At 44.7% G+C, this 22,464-nt stretch overlaps 1 protein-coding gene across 1 annotated transcript in view; it reads right to left on the reverse strand.

Annotated features, from left to right (window-relative positions):
- Window positions 1-21,232, reverse strand: part of ANO6 (anoctamin 6) — a 78,255-nt gene extending 57,023 nt beyond the window's left edge. Inside the window, exon 1 of the mRNA XM_066591717.1 lies at window positions 20,904-21,232. Within this exon, the coding sequence (XP_066447814.1) occupies window positions 20,904-20,970 (67 nt within the window). The 5' untranslated portion in view covers window positions 20,971-21,232. The remainder of the gene's footprint in view (window positions 1-20,903) is intronic.
- Between the last annotated feature and the right edge of the window lie 1,232 nt (window positions 21,233-22,464).

The following is a 22,464-nucleotide window of genomic DNA, read 5'->3' on the forward strand; positions in this document are numbered from 1 at the left end:
CAAGGGGCAGGGGTAGTGTTCTCCTTATAAATACACCTGGAACGCTGCTTCACCTTCTCCTATGACTCTTGAATTAAAGGGACTAAAGTTCCTCATGGAACCTCTCATACACTGTGGGCAAACAGGTTTGGAACTTCATGCATCACTGCAATATATGTATACGGTTAATGGAGACTATAAAGAAAATTGAGCAAATAAGAAAACCTTAGTCTCTGTGCATTTCTGAATATTGGATGTATTGGACAGGAAGGAGCCTCCTTGTTAGCACGTGATGCAGGGGTATGAATGGCCTGTCTTGTGTGAAGTGTGAGAACATAAAGGGGGAGACTTATCAAGACTATGGAGTCTGGATTCTGTCCTAAAAATACACCTCTTTCTAGTCCAGTTACTGTGCGGCTGATTTATGAACCCTGTGCACCCATTTTTAATCTTGAGAGGTAATTTCATTTTAGTCCAAATTTGTGGGCGTGAGTTATAATATATTAAAAGGTCACTGAACACACCCCTAAAATATAACTTTTATTATAACTGTCTAAAATATCAAATAAGGGTTGATAAATACAAAAGGATAGAAATATACCACTAGACGGAGAGGGGTATTAGTATGGAAACAACCCTTGAGCCTCTAGTCACAACCAAACCAGAGTGAGGTGCAATGGCATAGCTCAGCCAAAAATGATCATCAGTGATGAGGTTTGTGGGATGGAAAAAATGCTGACCAAAGTCAAGCCAAAGTAGATACCGTAGTAAAGGACACACACTGTGTGAACCTAACAATGATTGTAATAGATAGTGAAAAAAACACCTATTCCTCAGAGGAAAGAAGATAATAAATGTTCTAATAACTTAAATCACTCCAAGAGAAGGCCCGCACCCTAAGAAAAATTTTCTGGGTCCCAAACTAGGTATGGAAAAAAAGGCAGAGGAACCAACAGGAGTTCACAAGGCCTAGAGGGTAGTCAGGATGCATGAATAACATTCATGCATGATGTCACCACAGGTACTGGTGTATCTTGTCTCCACCAGAAATATGGGTGGAGAGCTGCAAAGTGACAGGTAATGCCTTTGTTCCGCCCTGCTAACGCCTCTCTAAGTTTCCAACTTTCTGTAGCAGCACTCACCGCAGCTTCTCTCCGCTTACCAGATAAGTGAAGATGAACCCGACCCCCCCATATCTGACTTCTCCACCTGCCCTGCCGGTTGGCAGTGTTCGCACTGTGTGACAGTGTCTGGCTGCCAAGGCACAGATGTCTCCGGCTGTTGGACTCCCAGGGGGCAGCAATGAATTACAGGCTGCGGCCGGCAGAGGGGAGATATGTGCCCTTGTGAAGTGTGCTGTGTGGCCGGGTAACAGCTAAATGGTAGGGGGAAAGTTACTAAAAATCCCTCCCATTACTACAGGTAAGCCTTCCTGCATGGCGGAACCTGCTTCCTGTGCTCTCTCAGGTCCTGCCATCCCAGCTTGCCGCGGTCTTCTTGCTTCCCTACATTGCAGGCTCAATTTAGCTCAGGCAGCCCAAGCCATACTTCTGGTGTCAACAAGATACACCAGTGCCATCAGCGCATAGGCCACAATAGAAGCCTGTGAGAGTATATGATGTAGACTTGAGCTAATATAAGCTCACAAACAGATGGAAAAAGGGGGCTCAACTCATTCCCCAACTTTGTTGAGTTGGATCATCAGGAGCATGATGAAAATATGCATCAATTGGCCCACAACTATATGCAGGATATAGACTAAGGAGGGTGGTAAGGTTTTAATTTAAAATGTCAACTTTTTTAAAAAGTCACATAAAAAGGCACATGGCCAACCAGTGCTGAAAAGGTGTATTTTCAGCACAAACTGTCACACCCCGAAGAAAGAAGGTATTTGCATATCATTTAACATTCAACAAAATTGCACATATGATAAATCTCCCAATATCTAATTGACATTATGTCAGAATTCTGCAGGCTGAAACAATTATCAGAAAGTCTGTAGTGAAGGCCGCATGTGCAGACACAGACAATATCATGCCTTCTTTGTAACCATGCGTAATCCGGACACCGACACGGACACACACACACACCTTCCCCAAAAATATGCATGCTTGAATAATCTGAGTGTGCTTATTTTACTAGGAATAGGGGAGAAGCCATCATCATACATTTCTGGCAGCAGCTTATCTTCCCGAGGAACATATAATAAAGTATGTTGTAGTCCTACTTCTAAGAGAAAATGTAATGGGTATGGTCAGCTTCAATGTGCATTACAATAGCTGTAATCTACCCATCTCTCCATCTCACCTTCTAGGTGCTCTGCCTAAGGTGAAAAGGTAGAGTTCCTTAACCACTTCAGAGGCCTCTTGCTAGCCAAGCCAGAAGCCTACCACATACTGATGAGGGGCAAACACCCCCGAAACAGCGGTCTGTATGGATTGTGGCTTGGTTTTCAATTCCCAGTCATTGCTACAAGGCTTGTATAAAGAGTCTAACATTGACTTGCAGGAATGCTGCCTTCCAATAGGTTGCGCTGCAGAGTATTTATCCATCTCCCTTGTTTGCATATTACCCAGGGGAGCATGAATGGCCTTATAAGACTCCTCACTCACCTTCTAGGTGCTCTCGCTAATGAGAAAAGATAGCGTACCTGTCCCTCTATCCAAACACATACACCCTGTCAAGAATGAAATTGGATCCCAAAAGGGACAAATCAGAGGAACATTTCACAAAGAAAATCTGAGGTTTCCATAAGATCCTATTAGCTAAAACTACTAGCTTCCAAGAATTAAATAAACTGTATTAACCAATACTGTTCTACACAAGATTGTACTTGTGTGATTTTATTTGCCAAGCGTAGAGTTCATATGAAAGGTTGCAAGACAGCTTATGTCTTCCATTGCACCCACTACGCTGCAACATTGTTTTCATCCAAATCAAAGGAGTCATGGCTTGCTGCCAGCACCAGCACCTTTAAGTCAATAAGGAACTGAAAAAGAAACTTTGTCACACTGTTCCCCCCCCCCCCCGCCCCTCACAAGTTCATCTGATATACCATATACTGAATTTAGAAGACCTTGCATAGATTTCCTAATACTTCCATTGTCTATATTGTGTTCACTTCCACGTTGGAAGCGGTGTTGCAAATTCTGCCACATTTAAAGGGGCCGGGATCTTCACCCACGATGCACCGCGGGTCTTCTCCCATGGTGCACCGTGGGCTCTGTGCGGTCCATTGCCGATTCCAGCCTCCTGATTGGCTGGAATCGGCACACGTGACAGGGCGGAGCTACGAGGAGCAGCTCTCTGGCACGAGCGGCCCCATTCACCAGGGAGAAGACCGGACTGCGCAAGCGCATCTAATCGGGCGATGAGACGCTGAAATTAGACGGCACCATGGAGACGGGGACGCTAGCAATGGGACAGGTAAGTGAATAACTTCTGTATGGCTCATAATTAATGCACGATGTACATTACAAAGTGCATTAATATGGCCATACAGAAGTGTATAACCCCACTTGCTTTCGCGGGACAACCCCTTTAATGAGTAGAACTGCGCTAGCCTTCCTTGTGGAAATGACAGACTCCAAGATTGAATCTGTAGGAACCCATTGTGCTCTTTGGCATCTGTCATACAAGGGATCCTGCACCGCATTGTCATTTTCGTTATAATAAAGGAACTACAGCACATTTATGAACAGAGCCCAGCATGGATCTGGCCACGACTGACTGCTGTCACTTAAAAGGGTTTTCTGGTCCAAAATTATTGATGACCCATCTTCAAGAAAGGTCATCAATAGATTAGTTGGGGTGTCTAATACCCAGCACCAACGCTGATCAGTTGATGTGACTGAAGAGCTTGGGCCGGATGTCTTAAATCACCATTCTACGGTGACCAAATAAGGTATGGGTTAGTGTACATTTTTACTATGATTTACGCCAATCTCTGGCATTATTGAAACCCTGCCGCATTTTCTCTAGAATCTGACTTCTAAATGCCAAAAACAAGGGTAAATAGTTTGATAAATGTATATGAGTAATTCTCTTAACTTTAAGAGGATCCTTACTATGCAGAGTCTTCTTGACTTCCACTTATTCGGTTATCAGGTACCTTATCAAGACTAATACATACCTTATGGAGACATAACTAAGTACCATATAACAACCAATAGTTCAAATTGATACATCTGATATAGTAAGACTTCTACATGGACATTGCTTTAGGCCCCACATATTTGGATACAACGTGGTTAATATGCATTGTGAGGGAGATTGATATGTCAGTTCTTGCTAAGATTTCTACACAGAAAGCCCATCAAGTGGCTCGCATGTGGATCTGTCTGATGGAATAGGGCTAGATCTGCAACATTTAAAATACTTCTTTATAGCAGATATAGCTTAAAGAATAACACAAGAAAACACTACCACTTGGGGAAAGGGTCTCTGATCAGATGAGGTTAACTGAACTTTTTGACCATCATGGGAAAACACTATTTGTGGTACAAACTCAACTCTTCACCCAAAGAATACCATTCTCAGTAAAGCACGGTGATGGCAGCATCATGCAGTCGGAGGCTTTTTATCTGCAGGGATGGGAAAACTGGTCAGGATTGAAGGAAGGATGGATGGCAGTAAATATGGGGCTATTCTTGAGGAAAACCTGTTTCAGTCTGCCAGAGATGTGAGAGTGGGACGAAGGTTCATCTTTCAGCAGGACAGTGACTCTAAACATACCGCTGAAGCTACACTGGAGAAGTCTAAGGTTAAACGTGGGAATGTTTTGGAGTCATCCAATTAAAGACCAGACCTCAATCCAACTGAGAATCTGTGGTATTACTCGGAGACTGCTGTACACCAACCCATCTAAGTTGAAGGAGTTGGAGCAGTTTCAGGCCGAATGCACACGACCGGGTCGGATTTCGAATGCGGGATTTCACAGCGGAATTTGACCCAGTGACCAGCCGATCACCCCTGTTTACCTGTCCGGATGCTTTTTCTTTGGTACTGCAGATGTGCCAGCCGGTGCACAAGTGCAGTACAGATGTAATCGCTTCGTTGCTAGGTGAGGATTGCGGAAGGCTTCCGCTGGACTTCAGTGGAAGCCGTCTGCATGGAATCCAGGTCAAAATAGAGCATGGTGTGATTTTTTTCTCCTTGAGCATAAAAATCGCAATTGCTTTCCGCTCGTGGGCATGGAAGCCTGCTTTTACATTGCATGCTATGGGCAGTATTTGTTGCGGATCCGGAGGCAGACGCCCACTCTGGATTCTGTAATGCAAATCCAGACGTGTGCAGGCGGCCTTACCTGGAGGAATGGGCAAAAATCTGAGTTTGTAGATGTACCAAGCCAATAACAGACATACAATTACCTATGCAGGTGGCTTCGGGTAAACAAATGGTGGCTCCACAAAGTACTGATTTTCAGGTGGTAAAATCCCCGCTTCCCCCAAAATCAATTTTAATTCCAGATCAGAATGCAACAAAACAGGAAAAACAGCAGGGCAGGGGTGAATACTTTTGCAAGGCATTGTATTAAAGGCTCTCTCTGGAATGAATGGCTCACTAACGACCATACAATACATCAATGTCCTTTCCTTTTGATGCATAGATGCAACAGCTCATTCACACAGTTTATCTCCAAGATCTGATCTCTGTTTCTGAATTTAAAGGAAGGGGTATTTATCACCTATCCACACAGTATCGGTGATAAAACTCTCATTGGTAAGGGTCTCAGCAATCTCCAGAAGATTATCGTTCAAAAGATGGCTTTTGAGCGATAACTGTTGTGTGTAAAAGGGCCTTAACTGGCAGTGGTCACATGTCCCCGTGAGGAGACGTCATTGTTGGAGCCAGAAGAGTGCAGCAAGGCAGCAGGCACTGTTAGACGTAGAGTGTAGTCCTAAGTTCTCCCTCATGACTTTAGGGTTGCAAGTTCAATCCCTGCATGGTTCAGGTGGCCGGCTCAAGGTTGCCTTCTATCCTTCTGAAGTCGGTGAAATGAGTACCCAGCTTGGGGGGGGTTTATAAATAACCTGAAAGCGCTGCAGAAAAAGTTGACGCTATACAAATAAGATACAATAATATTAATTATTATGGGCTGTGGGTAGGCGAGTGGTATTTTCTTGCCTAGGTGTTTATACAGAGCTGAGAAGATATCTAATGATGTTTCCCCTAAACTACCCTTATAAGCGGCACATTTGCTACAAAGATAAAGGATTTCTAGTGCTGAATTAATCATTTATCAATAAAAAGAGCCACCTTAAAGGAATCATACATTAAAGTCACTACAATAAACAGAAAACAGGGCTTCCATGGTGCAGGTATCTAGGGCCAGAATTATGGGCAATGGTAAAATATCTACAAATGCTATGTAGTGCAAAGCCATTCACGGCAGCTGGCCTACATTTATTCATCCGGCTACTTAGTATATGCAGACATTTTGACATTGCTCATTATTCTGAGCCAAGATCTTTGCATGTAACCCCCTCTGAACAGGTACCAAACAGGCTCCTGAAGCTGAAACAAAGCAAATCATTTTGGATATATATACTGAATATACTGTTCCCTCATAGTCTGAACCACTTTATTTGTTCAGCTTCACTTCCATTAGCACTTATTTCTTTATCTTTTCATATACTATATGTGTAATTAGTGACAACTTGGGGGTTATTAGATTGGCGGATCGCCATCTTTCTTCCATCAAATGAATGGCAGCACTCCAGAAAACCCAGTCCAAGCCAGATGTTTACCGAACTAGGTAAATCAGTCCTTTTAGTGCAGAAGAACAGCAGCAATAACAGTCTTCACACTGTTAATCGTCACAATATACACGATACAAACACGTCTGGCCGCTAAATAACAGTCTTCAATCCTGACTAGCATGTGGGACTAACGCCTTAACAATGTCCATCAAATCATACACATCCAGGGGGCATCCTCCCCTGTCAAGTTTGTGGTTCTCAGACTAGGTCCCAGCATCAGACTCCCAGTCCAGTCTGTACCTCTCAATTGACATAATAGACACCAAGTGAAGCAATTAAGAGGTTTTTCTGTATTGCAGACACACCCACCGTTCCTTGCTAAATATTTCCTAACAGAGACAATTATCCCACCCCTTGGTAGCCACTTCTGGTACTGCACTCTACAATACACATTAAACATATACACTTTAGTTTTGCAATAATTTTGGGGAGGATTTTTATGTTTATACACTGTTTTTGGGATTTAAACATTTTACTTTTCAGAATTTTTTTTTGTTCGTTTTGTTCCAGCAGGAATGTTGGGTCTGGTTTTTGTTTAATAGAATTCGTATTTGAATGTTAACACTCATTTTCACTGCCATCTAACATCTATTTACACATTGTTTTTATTATGTGCTTTATTATTAATTCATAGTAAAAGAATTCTGTATGATTTTATGCATTGCAGTGCTGACTGGTTTTATATTTCATAGGTTTATTCACTTTTTGTATTCTATGCGTTTCTTATATGCTGTACAAGTATTAGGGTCATGGGTCATTTAAAGTCTTTTAATACATAAAACAAAAAACAGTATTTATCTTTTACTGGTATCATTAGCATTATCTGCTGCTGATGCACAGCAATTAGTGGAGATAACAATGACACCAGACTCCAAGCTCTTAGGAGTTTAAAATCTTCCCATTATATAAGTAAGTGGTCTGATGAAAGAGCCAATCCGGCTCAGAAACATATAGCCCAATAAAGCTTTCCAAGTCACCCTCCAGCTTGTACTCGTGTATTCAGCTTCAGCATTTCTATCAAACATTAAAAGGGTCACTTCAGCGAGAACACATTTTCCCATCCTTGTACCCCCTCACCTTCACCTGATTGCCTGTCACGCTCTGGAGATCTCCTCTGTATACTGCAGTCACTTCCATACAATGCAGCTTTCTGTCTGATGCTTATCAAGCACCATCATGTTACTTTCACTATTCTGTGCTATTAATCCAATGTTGTATCAGCACAGCATTAGCTAGAGATGGTATTAGTGTAGCAGGTCTCCACCGGTTGTATGGGTGGAGACATGGGTTGACCAGGCTTACAGACTGGTAATGCACAGGTGACACCCACAGCTTCCCATTGGGTAGCGCACACATCAATCAATGTAGACATACTGCACTGCACACAGGAGCTGCACACTGGGGATGGGACAGCAGGGCTAGAAGCAGTATCACCCCCATCATCATTTACTGCACCTCTGGAGATTACAGAGCGGAAGATGAGGAGTCTATTCCAGCTCTTCCTGTGCATGGTGCCAGCCCTCCTAATCTGCTGTGTTACATGAGCCATTCGCTGCCGTTGCCCTCCCTGTGTCTGCGATGCTGGCACTCGTCATGTGCCCTGTGCTAGGTGAGCCATGTGCTACTGGTGCACTACCGTTGTGTGTAGTGCCGGCGGTCGTCATCTGCTGCCGACGCGCTTCATTTTGTGCTGCCGGTGCACTCCCGCTATGTCCGGTGCCAGCACTCTTCATCTGCCATGCTTATTGGATGAGCCATGTGCTGCCGCTGTCTCCGGCATCAGCATAAACGTTTCCCGCAACACAGTATGTCTCCATTGATTGATGTGTGCAGGAGCCACAGCCAATCAGGAGCTGTGGGCGTGACCAGGGCATTACAGTGAGCTGAGCCCGGCCACAGCCACACTTTTGGTGGCAACATATTACACTAATACCACTAGAGAGCGTACTATCCCTGCATAATGAAGGGGGTGGGTTGTATCCCTCAGAACAGCATGTGTGGTACACTCCATGTAATATCATCATACACGAGTTATGCCGACTGAGAAACTTACTAATTTGAGAGCACAAAGTAAATGTGAGCTGGTCAGAAGTGAGAAAAAAAGGGGCCAGGGGATTCAGATAGAAAACAAACAAATAATCAAGGTAATGCTAGCTGATTTACACAGTATATACTGGGGGGATAGCTACATAATGAATGAAAAAAAAATTCAAAGAGTACCTCTTTTAGATAGTTTTCAGAAAGCTGCCCCATTAATATGTTACTTTTCTTATAGGCGATTCCTTGATTAAAACATATACAGTATCTGCAGTGTATGTCCACCTGTGGCTGGTTCCTATGTTTACAGTTCTACATGTAATTAGTTTCCCAAAAAGTTTAGCAGCTACAAAAAGCAATAAAGGGAAGGTAATTTCCTTATATACAGTTAATACATATTATACGGTACCTTGTGCCAAAAATACAATATTCCTATAATGTTGTGTCTACATTCCCATTAAGTATAACAATTCTCAGTGTGCTGGCATTACATTTTATTTTTGCAGCCAGAAACGTCAAAAATACAGTTACACCCGCAAGTAGAAATGCAAAACGTACTGGTCCATTAGTATAACCAAATATACTGCATTAAGTGCGCCGGAGGACAGCATGTCCAGCATCGTCTAGATGATACATGTAACACAATTTCTGTCCTTCTAATTGACATTTACAAGGTTAGATATTGACCAGACATTGAGCTTCTGATACAATCACAGTTGTATCAAAATAGAAACTGCTATTAAAGCAGATTTTCTGGTATGTAACATTAATAACCTATCCTCAGGAGAGGTCATAAATATTAAATTGCAGGGGTCTGATACCCAGGACCCCTGCCAATCAGCTGTTTGCTGGAGGCATTTACTTGAATGCGAAAGAGCTTGTAGTGACATCCCAGACCACCGCATGGAGCTGTGCCATTTCCAGCACTCAGCATGTAAACAGATGACCATTGGGGATCCTGGGAGTCTGACCCTGCCCATCTGATACGGATGACTTATCCTGAGATAGGTCAATAATATACACAAACTGTTTGATCTGCAGGAAACGGACATTTCAGTTTTGGATGAGCAGAGCTCATTCTGCTTTGAAGGGCTGTAGCTCCAGTTCTATTAGGGCTACAACATGCTTGTGGGACCCATTACACAGGATGGAATATTCTGCAACAGCAAATTTTGGTGCGGAATTGAAAAGAACAGAATTCTGCCGGCAATTCCACATAAAACCGCGGACAACTTTAAGATGCATGCGTGGTTGTTGTTTTGTATGATTGTAAAGCATTTCCTGGGGAACTACAAGGCCGTAAACTCCAGAGAACTTGTGGAGAATACGCTGACTTCTGTTTTTGAACACTTGGTTGTGACATGAGCATCAGATTGCACGACATGCAGTCATTTTGGATCGAATTCCAGATTGTCTTGGAGATGTAAGCGATGAACAGGGTGAGCGATTACACCAGGAAATAAGGACCATGGAAGAACAGGACTGCGGACAATGGGATACACATATGATGGCGGACTACTGGTGACCGTGGAAGAACAGGACTGCGGATGATGGTAGACTACTGGTGAAACATCCAGTGCGAATGTTCAGAAACATCGCATCAATGGAAATCATAGAAATGTAACATAGTAACATTGTATAAATACAAGTTATTTGATCTTTTTTCCCAGGGTGAATAACCCCAATTTTGACAGCCTCTCTGGGTATTCCAGTCCCCTCATTCCATGTATTAGTTTAGTTGCCCTTCTTTGGACCTCCTCAAGCACTGCAACATCTTCCCTGAGCACCGGTGTCCAGAAGTGTACGCAGTATTCCATGTGAGGCCTGACAATGCCTCATATAGCGGTAGAATAAAGTTCTCATCCCTCGCCCCTATACCTCTTTTAATGCACCCCAAGACTTTATTTGTCTTTGTAGCAGCTATAATATAGTTGGCAATGCAGCTTCAGCGATGTGTCTGATGGTAGAAACTTTTGTTTTATTAGTGTTCTAGGCATCTTGGGGTTTATCTTTGTATCTTCAGATTTTGATTGGTAGTCATTACATGTATAATATAATATGTGCTCTTGTATATATTTATATTGATATATGTCATACATTGATAAGCAGACCTGATGGAGAAAAGCTAATATTTTCAGAGTCTATGACCCCATAATACCCCCCAAAAGTTCTAACATCTCAGTCATTAAAAATGGTGTTCCCCAGTGTAAATGGCAGAAATATCGGCACGATGGATGATAACTCATTCGTCGCTCAGTTTCTGCAAGCAAAAAAATTAAAATTGATTATGGGCCCGTGTAACAGGTAGTTGTTCATCTATGAATAACTGCCTGTTTACGGTGATTTGAGGCAGGCAGCCAGAGAGATCCAGTCCATTCTGCCACCATACACTAAGCGATCATCGCCCCTGTGTGAAAGCACCGCAGCAATTATAGCTGAAGTGCCCAACAGTTGTCCTGTGTGAAAAAAGGACCCTTAGTTTCTACTAAAAATGAGGGCTCCTTCACACTGGTGATCGCAATATCGCCATGAGAAAATTCAGTTTTGCTGACGACCCTGCGGTTTTATTGCGCTAAAGTCTTTAGGAGTTTCTAATGTTAAAAATGCATCGCATGTAAATCGCAAATTCCTGCGTTGCGATAAAAAAGGAGGCTCCATAGGAAGACATGAACTAGGAAAAAAAAAAAAAAAAAGAAGGACATGCTGCGATTTTTTTTTTAGTACGCCACATCACATAAGTGAAAATATTGCAAATAGGAATGAAACCATTGAAAATAATTGGTTTCATAATTTTAGCACAAGTGTGAAGGCACCCTCAGAGATGGAACCTGCAGGAAAAAAAAACGCTAAAGGATGCAAGTCATATAATGGTCAGAATTAAACTAATCGTCTTCTATAGGCACATGACAGATTAGTCCGGGCACACAGCTGGAAGCGTAAGATGCCACATAGATCACGCAGAGTTTTACAGCTGTGGAGCTGGCAGTGACCTGGTGGACAGCAAAGCAGGGTGCCGAAATTGTACTGCGCATGACAGCGTATCTCAGACATGCTGTCAAGCGCAATACACCCATTTTTCCCCCTCTTTTTTATATATTTCCTGCACCACCCTGTATATAGGCGCACACAGAGAACAATGAGCTCTACTACATGTATATATGCTGCAAAATAGAAAATGCCGCTTTCTTTTTTGCGATCACGTATTATGCAATTCCGACAGACTAATGTGAGTGGAACTGCGTATGGCAATGTAATCGATTGCCTGCGAATTACCGTGTATTATATGGGTATTATCAATGCGCAGTAATCATGCGCCCATGTTAGCCCGGCCTTACTCTGAAAAGTGACCTGAAGTTTTAGTCCCGCATTACACAAGTATTCCCGTCTTGCACATTTATGGCATATCCACAGGATATACAATAAATGTCTAATAGACGCATGTCCCTGCGCTGTGGCCAGAATTACAAGACATAGCAACCAATCAGAGCTTCGCTCTCCAGCCCTGGGGGCTCCTGCATGAACGGCACAGACTACTGAGGACAGCAATAGGTTGCAGCGGTCAAGTGAAAAGCTGACCAGCGTGTGACTTCTGCAGGAGCTTCCGTGGGCAGGACGGTGGGATATAATAGGCTTTGGTCACACCGCAGATTTTCTGAAACATATCTGGTGCAGACATGAGCCCTTCATTTGAAGTGCTGAAATCCTCAGTGAAAAGTCGCAGCATACATCAACATGCTGCAGGTCAGTTTATAAGAAACGTGTAAACAGGATCTCATTCATTGGCTGCTACTGTGAGTTACAGTTATGTGCCCTCTGGGCATTTAAAAAAAAAAAAAAACCCTTTAAAACACCAAGCACCAATTGTTTCTAGAAGCAAATGTTTGCTTGGATTTAGAGTCCAATAATGGCTATGCTTCGTCATAATTGTGATCACTCCTTCCCTCCTCTCATGTAGTTTCCATTACGACTGACAGGCAGATGCCCATTTACATGGATGGATGTACTGCCGATGGCATCTGTCATGCTGACATAAGAATGGTCTATCAGTGACTAGCGAGTACATTAATGCTGATCATTCTCTCGCTGTACGTATTTACACTCCACAATGATTGGGAACATTTGTTCCACCTAATGACCGTTCAGGCAATTATCACCCTGTGTAAAAATCCAATATCTGCAGCTCACTTGGAAGCTTTGCTGTATCTGCAGGCACAGGATGAGGAGAATCAGCTCATCATTATTAACGGTTGTACCGGGATATGAAGATATCCGCTATCCATGGGTCATGGATAACTTTCTGAATGGTAGGGTCTAAGCGCTAGGACCCCCATCTAAACCAAGAATGGCGGCCCCAAAAGTCTCTGCATGAACGGAGTGGAGGGCTCTATTCATTTCAATGGTAGTGCCAGAAGTTGCACTCTTGGCAACCTCTGGTGCTGCCAGTGAAAGTACTGGTGCAGCGGAACACATGCGTGTTCTCCACTCCCTTCATGAGGGTACCTTCAGGATCCCTGTTCTTCAGCCAGATCCCCACTGATCATAACGTTATCCCCCATCCCTTAATGATAGCCTTGTTCTACTACTTCTGGAAGCCTAGTAAAGCTTGGATAGTAACACTACACACAGATAAGGCTCTATATGCCAAGCGGCTCACACTGACCCCGGCTTCCAGATAGACTGCTGGGCCAATCAGAGGCCAGAGCATCACCATTGGCGCTCCTCCCATCAGCGCTTATATCCTGGAAGCCATGATGTCAGGAGTTTTGGGGATGTGATGCTGCAGTCTCCAACTGGCCGCAGTGGTCACACGCTTCCGGCTGGCCTTCTGGAAGCTGGCGCCAGGTTAGTGTGAGCCACTCAGCTTCACTCTGGGGATCTGAAAAGAGGCAATTACTATGTATTCTATCCTTTTATAGCTGGCCCAGCTGCTGGAAAAGTTTGTATAGTAATGATAAAACCTCTTTAAAACCATCATTGCCGCACATAAAGTACAATGCTTCACTGCAAATTAAGTACTTAAGTTTATCGTCCACCTGGTGTGGCAAACATGTAATACACTGCCTCCTATTTCCTCTGTTTTATATCAAGGCGACCCGCCTGTATATTAGGCAGTGTTAATTTGTTTAAGCCAGGCCCCTCTGCAATCCATCAACCAGAAGCCACAGGCTGGGATGACTGCAGCGGAAGAGGGAATCAGTGCATGGTGAAATCCCTCACAACAGCTTGAGGCTTTCGGTGACTGTTCTTCGTGGTATCATTAGGATTCCATATTCCTATAGGAAATTGAGGACCTCTACCAGCTCCAACCTCAATGTGTGTACAAGGGCCCTCCTCCTCCCAGCTGACACAAAACTTTTTTTTTTTTTAAGCAATCGCTGGATCATTTGTATTTAAACGGAATAATGCAGTGTTAAACACAGCCAAGGATCGAGGGCTGAATGATAATTCATTGGCTTACTATTCATGTTATGCAAGCATAAAAGATATTGTTGGCTCGTTCATTAATCATAGAACACCGATCAGTCGTTCTCATTCACTGGTACGGCAATCTGAACAATCCGGTTAAAAATATAAATGAACAATTTATCTTTGTGTTTAAACTGCCCGCCTGAGCGAACTGGGTCATCGTGTGCTCAGGCGAACAATTTCTTGTTGCGTGTAAGAGCACCCTTACCTGCAGTCCTATGTAACCCCACAGGGGTAACGCCCTGAGTACAGATATTATAGTAGATGTTCCCTGCAGTCCTACGTAATCCCACAGATAACACCCAGTGGTAACTCCTTGGGTACAGATAGCAGTGATAGATACCCTCTGGATCACACCGCTTGCTGCGAATTTAATCCCGCTCGTGGATGTCGGGCTGCGCTTTCCATAGTTCGCCTATGGAAAGCTTTTCATAGCGTGATCCGCAAGCGATTTATCTATCACGTGTTTTTAGACACTTCACATCTCATGCAATATATATGACTTTGTGAGAAGTCATGGCCTAAATAGGTCACTGTGCACTAACATTGCGCCAAATTTTGATATACACCAAGCCAAATAAAACGTATAAATTTAGACTGGATAGTCTGAAGATTCAAGAGATATATCATTCAGCATGAGCTATGGTGACAGATCTGTTGCATGTTATGGCCATCTAGTCTACAACTGGACTAACTAGACAGTGTTATGAAATCCATGGGACTACGTAAGCATGTGCACGGAATCAGGGAACTAGTCCTCTCATTCTACGAGCGCGCTTAGGCAGTCGTCGGGTGCATTCAGCAGTGGCTTTAAAAAAAAAAACAACTCGGGGTGGGAACGGCCAGGAAAGCAAGTACACTATCAAAAAATATATCAGGCACCTAGAAGAAGCTGTCATTATGTTGCAAAACTCTACATGCAGTTACATCTCAGGCAGATGTGCAAATGATTCGAGTTGTGGGGCGATTATCTGACTGACAGTGTCACCTGAAACCTTAGAATTGGTTCAATTCTTACCCTTTATATAAAGCCTCTCAGAGGCTACTTGTGTTTAGCAAACCTCTTTTTCCACTTGTGTAGAGCTTGTTGACTAGACACCTCTACGATGCAAGTGAGAGTCTGAGAAGGGGACATCATTGGAATGAGAGATCTGAATGGTCGCATCGACAAATTGTCCCCCACCTGGGCCATTCTGACCAGACTGTTAGAAGTGTTGGAACCAATGGTGTGCGAGAGCATGCACAAGGCATCTGGACTCAGTGGACCACCAGTAGAGAGAATAGTCTGATCGTCCGACATGCATGAGATGCCCAAACTGTTTTGTTGTCCACCATCCAGATACAGGTGGCACCATCGTTACAGGCCTGTGTCTGTCTGTACCATTTCCAGGAGCTGTGATGAAGGACATTTGGTCTCACAGCGCGTCTGACACTCACTGACCATTTGGCCCTGCTTCCTCTGGTGTTGTGAACGACAAAAATGGACTGTTAAAGAGCGATTCCGGGTTGTCTTTAGCGACTAATCCAGGTTTAGCTTGGACATTAACAACAGCCGTGTTCATGTCTGGAGAGCTAGGGGTGAGCTCCTCGATCCTGCCTTTGGAGCAGGACACTGCCCCACTACTGGTGTGATAGTCTGGGGGGGGGGGGGGGGGGGGGCCATCGCATACGATTTATTGGTCCCTCCTAGTAGTGCTATGATGGATAATGACAGCTTAGTGATATGTTCAGGACATCATGCAGCCATATGTGTTCCTCTCACGGCAGCTTCTAAGAGACATCCAGCAGGATGATGCTCGGACACGGACACGGACACGTCACAGGAATGTCTCCAAGACATTGTCACACTTCTGTGGCCGCCCAGTCACCAGATTAATCACTAACAGAACATGTATGGGACCAATCTGGGATGCCACCTTCGGCAGCCAACGAGTTTTCATGATCTAGACTAGAGCTCAGTTACTGCAAATGTGGAGCAATATGAAACGATACCATACAGAACCTGTATACCTCCATGCCAGCCGTATCACATCTTGTATCCAAGCTAGAGGCAGTCCAACAGGGTACTAGAACCTCCATGCCTGCTTGTATCACATCTTGTATCCAAGCTAGAGGCGGTAAAACAGGGTACTAGAGCCTCCATGCCTGCTCGTATCACATCTTGCATCCAAGCTAGAGGCGGTAAAACAGGGTACTAGAGCCTCCATGCCTGCTCGTATCACATCTTGCATCCAAGCTAGAAGCAGTCCAACGGGGTACTAAAGCCTTCATGCCCGCCCGTATCACATCTTGTATCCAAGCTAGAGGCGGTACACCAGAGTACTAGAGCCTCCATGGCTGCCCTATCAGATCTTGTATCCAAGCTAGAAGCAGTCCAACAGGGTACTACAGCCTCCCTTCAAGGGATTTTGCTCCAATATTGTAGTCACTTATTTCAATACCACAATCACACATAAAAAGTTTAATTCTGACAAGTCCTTCTAGGCATTTTTTTTTTTACAATGCGTGTACAAGACTCACATAGCTAGAATTAGCACTTGAACTCACGAGCCCGTAAGTTTAGTTTATAGGGTTCACAGGAGCAGACAAACTCCCTTACAGCGGTTACTAACTGTGCATTGATAATTGCTGTGCACTTTGACACTGCGGCAACTGTCGGGAGCCAAATGACTGATCGAACAGTTGTTTGTAACTTACAATCAATTGTGTTCCTGTTCATTTCCGTTACTGTCAGCAGCACATCCCCTGTTTACATGAGAAGACCTGCTGCCAACAATGTTTTTTATGTCCGCCTAGGGTCGGGCGCACAAGACCGGGTCGGATTCCCCATGCTCATTCTGTAAGCCTGGCGGGGGACCCTGTGTATGTTGCATAATTGTATTGCATATAACCGCGGATGAATGCAGTCGGTCATGCGCAATACAAGTTTGTGGGGTTTTTTTGCAGTTCCAATGCTGTTAATTGCATACGGGCTGCGAGTTGCACACCTCCATTGACATCAATGGAGGCCATCCATGCAGAATCCACGGTGAAATAGAGCATGCTGCAATTTTTCTTCTGCTTGCGGATCCACAATTCATATCCACGAGTGTGAAGGAAAATGTAGAAGTACCCGCCTTTCAATACCCGCGTTTTACCGCAGATCGTCCGTGTGGACGGCGATCGCGGAATCCGCAATTCAATTCCGGTCTTGTGAGATTGGCCTAAAATATGTGAACAATAACAAACAAATTATTGTTTGTGGTAGGATTGCTTGGCACGTCTACATAGGGCAACTATGGCGAATAAACATTCGTACAAAGGATCGTTTGACTGCTAATTGCCTCGTATAAAAAGGTGCTTTCGATATCTGCAAGCCTGACCTTTTGTCCCATTTAAAGAAAAGCTGTTATGAGACAACTAACTGTGCTCTGAAAGTACGACACATGCCAAAAAGTTGAATACATTACATGCATTACTTAAAAGAAAACCCTCACAGAATACTTTGTTACAATATGTTCTTGTATTGAAAGATACATTCAACCAGGCTTTCCAGCTGAAATGAAGGCATGCCAATGCTGCCTACCTGACAGATGTATACCAAGGCGTTGGCCTACTGTAGGCTATGGATACATCCAGCATATACCCTTGCATGTGCACTGAGTGTGAATATTACCTCCTGGCCAGTCCTGAGAAGCAGCTGACATTTAGAACCATCTTTGGAGTACACCGAGGACAGTTCCATTGCTAATACTGTGTACACAATATATACTCACTGCTTATACAACGTAACAGTTATCCCTTTATTTGACTTCTAGGAGGTAACTGATCCCAGTACCTTCCCACGGTTCTCATGCAAACAAGTATAATCACATAAATGGATTCAAGCATGGCTGGGATACGTACAGAACCTAAAAGAGAAATATAAAGAGCAGACTAGATGGACCTTCTTTTTCTGCCGTCTATTCTCTATGTTCCTATGGCAAGCCTTACAATAAAACAGAAGATCTGCATTCTGGCCGCTTGTCTATAGGCAGCTGAACGCTTGTTTGTCAGGAAACAGAAAGTTTCTATGTTAGATGCACATTCTGGCCCGTGTGGTTTCTACTACCAACTCCATCGTGTTACAGGAAGTGTAAGAGTCGTCACAAGCTGATCGCCATGTTACGCTACAAGTCGTAGGCAAGTCTGGATAAGTATAGCGCATTAGTAATACAGCAACTGCCTCTGAATCACACTCGCCTCTAGATGTAAAAAAAAAGTGCACTGCACAATCCTGGCTGAAGTATAACGGGATCTTGAGTAAAATCCCAGCTCAGCTCTTATTACAGAGGTGGAGCCCGGCCGCTTGGAATGCCACGGAGCAACACAATGCTGAGCAACTTACAGTTAGAGGGCGAATAACACATGTGAACTACGAGGGCGCTGGGATAAGGTCCCATGCAGCATGGGAATTGGCCACATGATTTTAACAGGAATACCACACTTTTAGGATCCATACACTGCAGACGAGGCGCAGATCTTGCTGCACATCCGAGAACTGTGTGGGAAAATGCAAGCCTGCACACAGTTTAAGCGATGACCGCTGGAGTCCGACTTCTAGGACCCTCAATCCCCATTTGAATGGCCACACATGCGCACCACCTCTCCATTCACTGTCTACAGGTCTTAGACATGGCTTACACGGCCGCATGCGCAAGACCCTGTGTGTGTCCCGCTGGGTTCTACCACAGTGGAGCCGGCCCATCACTGCACATAACAGTGTATCTCACGCACACTGTGTGTGTGTGTATATATTATATATATATATATATATATATATATATATATATATATATATATATATATATATATATATATACACACACACACACAATTATTATTTTTGCGGGGTTTTCCATTCACACTTTGCTGATTTTCTGCAGATTTTGGTACATAGCCACACCAAATCAGTTATGTGTGAATACTCTAAAAGTGCCCATACAAAAGATAATTGCAATGATCTGCAGGTTACTAAAATGACAAGTAATTACAGGTAAAATATAGGGCACGCTGTACAATGTTCATGGTCCTGCCTGATTAGAGGAGAACCCTCGTCTATATCCATATTAATGCACAAGTCATTTGTACATGGAGATCCCATGACCACTAATCCCTCTATTAGCCCACTTTCACACTTCAGCATTCTGATTAGGATGTTACATTGTATTCATAAACCAAAACCAGGAGAGGAACCTAAACAGAGAAAAGTATCATGGAATGTTTTGCATTTCCTTTGATTTTGGACCCACTGATGGCCGGATGAAAGTGGCCTAAAGCTACACACACGAAGAGAATGGATTCCAATGCCAGAAATGTCCACAATAGATGCCACCCCCCTATCTGGAGCGAAGAGCCGCTGGGAAGAGGGTCTCGGCTCTGGATTATTATGTCTCATCATGTATTTCATGGTTGCTCTACAGTTTCAAATGCTGCTACGGAATATTACATATTAATAGTAAGGGTGAATGCACACGGGCCGATTCCGCGGCAAATACCGTCCATAAAATGCAATGTAAAAGTGATTCTTCATGTACCACAATTGGTTTCCACTCACGGATGGAAAAAAACAAACCAAAAAAAAACGCAGAAGGCTCCATTCCATTGAAGTCAATGGAAGCAGTTTGACCTGTGGCCCGTCCACAATGTCAATTGCGGACGGGCCGCGAATTCCTCGAGAAAAGCAGGAGTTTAAAAGAAAGGACTATACTGCGCATGTCTGAGCCGCGTAGACTATCTGCAGTACAGACGTAAATCAAGAAAGCAGGTACGTGTGGGCGCTGCTGCTGTCAGGGCCGGATTCTGCTGTGGGGTTCCGCATGCGGAATCTGGCTCTACCGTGTGCAGGAGGCCTAAGGGCTTATTCCCACGAGCGCATATTGGCCACCGTTTCATGGAAATAGACAGGGATAAGGCTGGCTTCACAGGCATAGTGTGTGCATTTGCGCAATGGGTCGTTTTTTTTTGCGTGAGCATGTCCTACACAGTTGTGCGCACTAAAAAGAAAAAACAATGTGTATATATCGCAAGCTTGCTCCCATTCATTTCAATGGGCAATTACGTTTAATAAGTACTATTTATGTGCAATAAGCATGAAAATAGAACATGCTGCAGATTTTTTGTGCAAATGAAACATGCGTGCAAAATATACTCCTGTGAATGATCCATTGAAATCAATGCGTTCTATTCACTGTATGTTACGTGAGCAAATTTTGGAAAACCCACACATGTAATACGCTGTGACCATATGTGAGCCGGTCCTTAGCCCCAAGACCTGTTATGAGGACCTGATAAAGCTCATAGGCATATAACGGAGCCGTGTACTATCCGCTGCTGCTGACAGCCCCAGCCCAATGACCTACAGCAATGGTCATGATGAACAAGCCACAGTTCACGGCTGATCGGCTATAGGTGTCATTATGGCCCATATATATATATGACGGCAACTGCCTGGACTTGCTGTTAGCAGTCCATCATACGCCCCGCAGCCCCCGGTATGTGCGGCGCTGCAGTAATGGGAGAAGTTGGCTGAGAAGTTCTGTGCGGACCTCCCCCCCGCCGGCCGCGGCTCAGAGAACTTCTCCAAGACCCCTGTACACGGCGGGCACCCGGAGGGCAGCGGGCACCACAGCCTCTACCCACCTATCATCTCCCCGTCCTCCGACACCTCGTCCAGCTCCAGGGTGGTCTCGTCGCTGTGGAACGCCATAGTGAGTGCGGGGTGTTGGCTGCTTAGTCGGCGGGAGGCTTCCTCCTTTCTTCGCCTCGTCCGGTCCTGGCCGCTGAGGGCACTGCCAGCCTTGTGCCCGGCGCGAGTGAGGGGTAAATACCAGAGCAGGGCAGAGCACACACGGCCGGAGGAGGGGCCGGGAGACGGATAAGTGAGGGTGCAGCTCCCCCGCTCCGGAGACGGGCTCAGCTGGAACTACACGTCGTATCCGGGGATGCCTGGGGAGAGGCTTCCCAAACTACAGCCCGGGGCGGGAAGTCAGGACTGCTAGTCCGTAATGTAACTATACGGCCAGAAACCCCGGTACATACGGGCTGCGGCGCCCCCTGGCGGCTGCTCACCACACCGCCTGGTAGACACTGGCTGCGGCACCTGCTGCCGTCTAGTCACACTGTGCGGCACATTTAGGCACACACCACAGTGTTTGTAAGCCAGAACCAGCAGGGGCTCTGCAGCACATTAGAGGTGTAATCCCACCATTGGTCAGTTTCCCTGGGGGGCGCTCTCCTGGTTTTGGCTTCCAAATACTGATGTAAAATGCTGGCCAGAATGGAGGCAGCCAGCCGCGGCGCAGCTTACGTTTCTCACGGGGCTTTAGGAAAATGAAAGCCACTGTGTCATTGGTTACTATGAGGAACAGAAACGTGCCCTCGTGTTCACGGCGTCTTCTGTCAGCTGTTAGGCTGAGAGTGGTCGCAGCGGCCATGTCTCCATACCAGTTCTGGGATGGACAGAAGCTGCACGGGAAAAGAACCCAATTCACATAAGCAGTTTTTCCCTCAGACCGATAGCCCGCGTTAGGGGGAAAAAAAACAAACAAAAAAAACGCTGCACATCCTGTTTTTGTGAAATATTGAAAAAGGTTTGGTACCGTGTTAGGCTGCTGTCCACGGCCGTGGCGGAATATCGCTAGCGAAATTCCGCCAACGCAGGGGGGGGGCTGTCAGTTCTCTGCGGTGAGCCTACATAACAGATAGGCTCACCATGGAGAATCGTGGCATGCTGCGATTTAGGTCCCGTGAACGGAGAATCGCATTGATTCTCTGCTTGTGGACGTCGCGGCTTCGCTTTCCATAGCAATGGTATGGAAAGCGTTCACGGTGTTACCCGCGGCCGGATTATTGCCGTGGACAGGCAGCCTTAGTCAGTAGAGCGATGTGTGATTGTTCTCAGTAAGAGAAACCACGTAATCTTGTAGATATGAGAACTTTTAATGGCTAACAAAAATACCTGATGTTAATGCAAGCTTTTGAACCCTGCGTTGGTTGGAAAGCTCACTATAACATCATGGGTTTTTGTTAGTCATTAAAAGGCATCATATCCACAAGATCAAGGCCCATTTAGACACAACGATTATCGCTCAAAATTCACTCAGAAGCCTTGTATTGAGCGATAATCGTGTCTAAATGCGCGGCCATCGTGCACGGTTCGTTCATTGTTGACTTCTAGCAAGCTAAAAATCAGCGATGACTC

The sequence above is a fragment of the Eleutherodactylus coqui genome, chromosome 2 (assembly GCF_035609145.1).
Source record: "Eleutherodactylus coqui strain aEleCoq1 chromosome 2, aEleCoq1.hap1, whole genome shotgun sequence".
In the NCBI taxonomy this organism is placed as follows: Eukaryota; Metazoa; Chordata; class Amphibia; order Anura; family Eleutherodactylidae; genus Eleutherodactylus; species Eleutherodactylus coqui.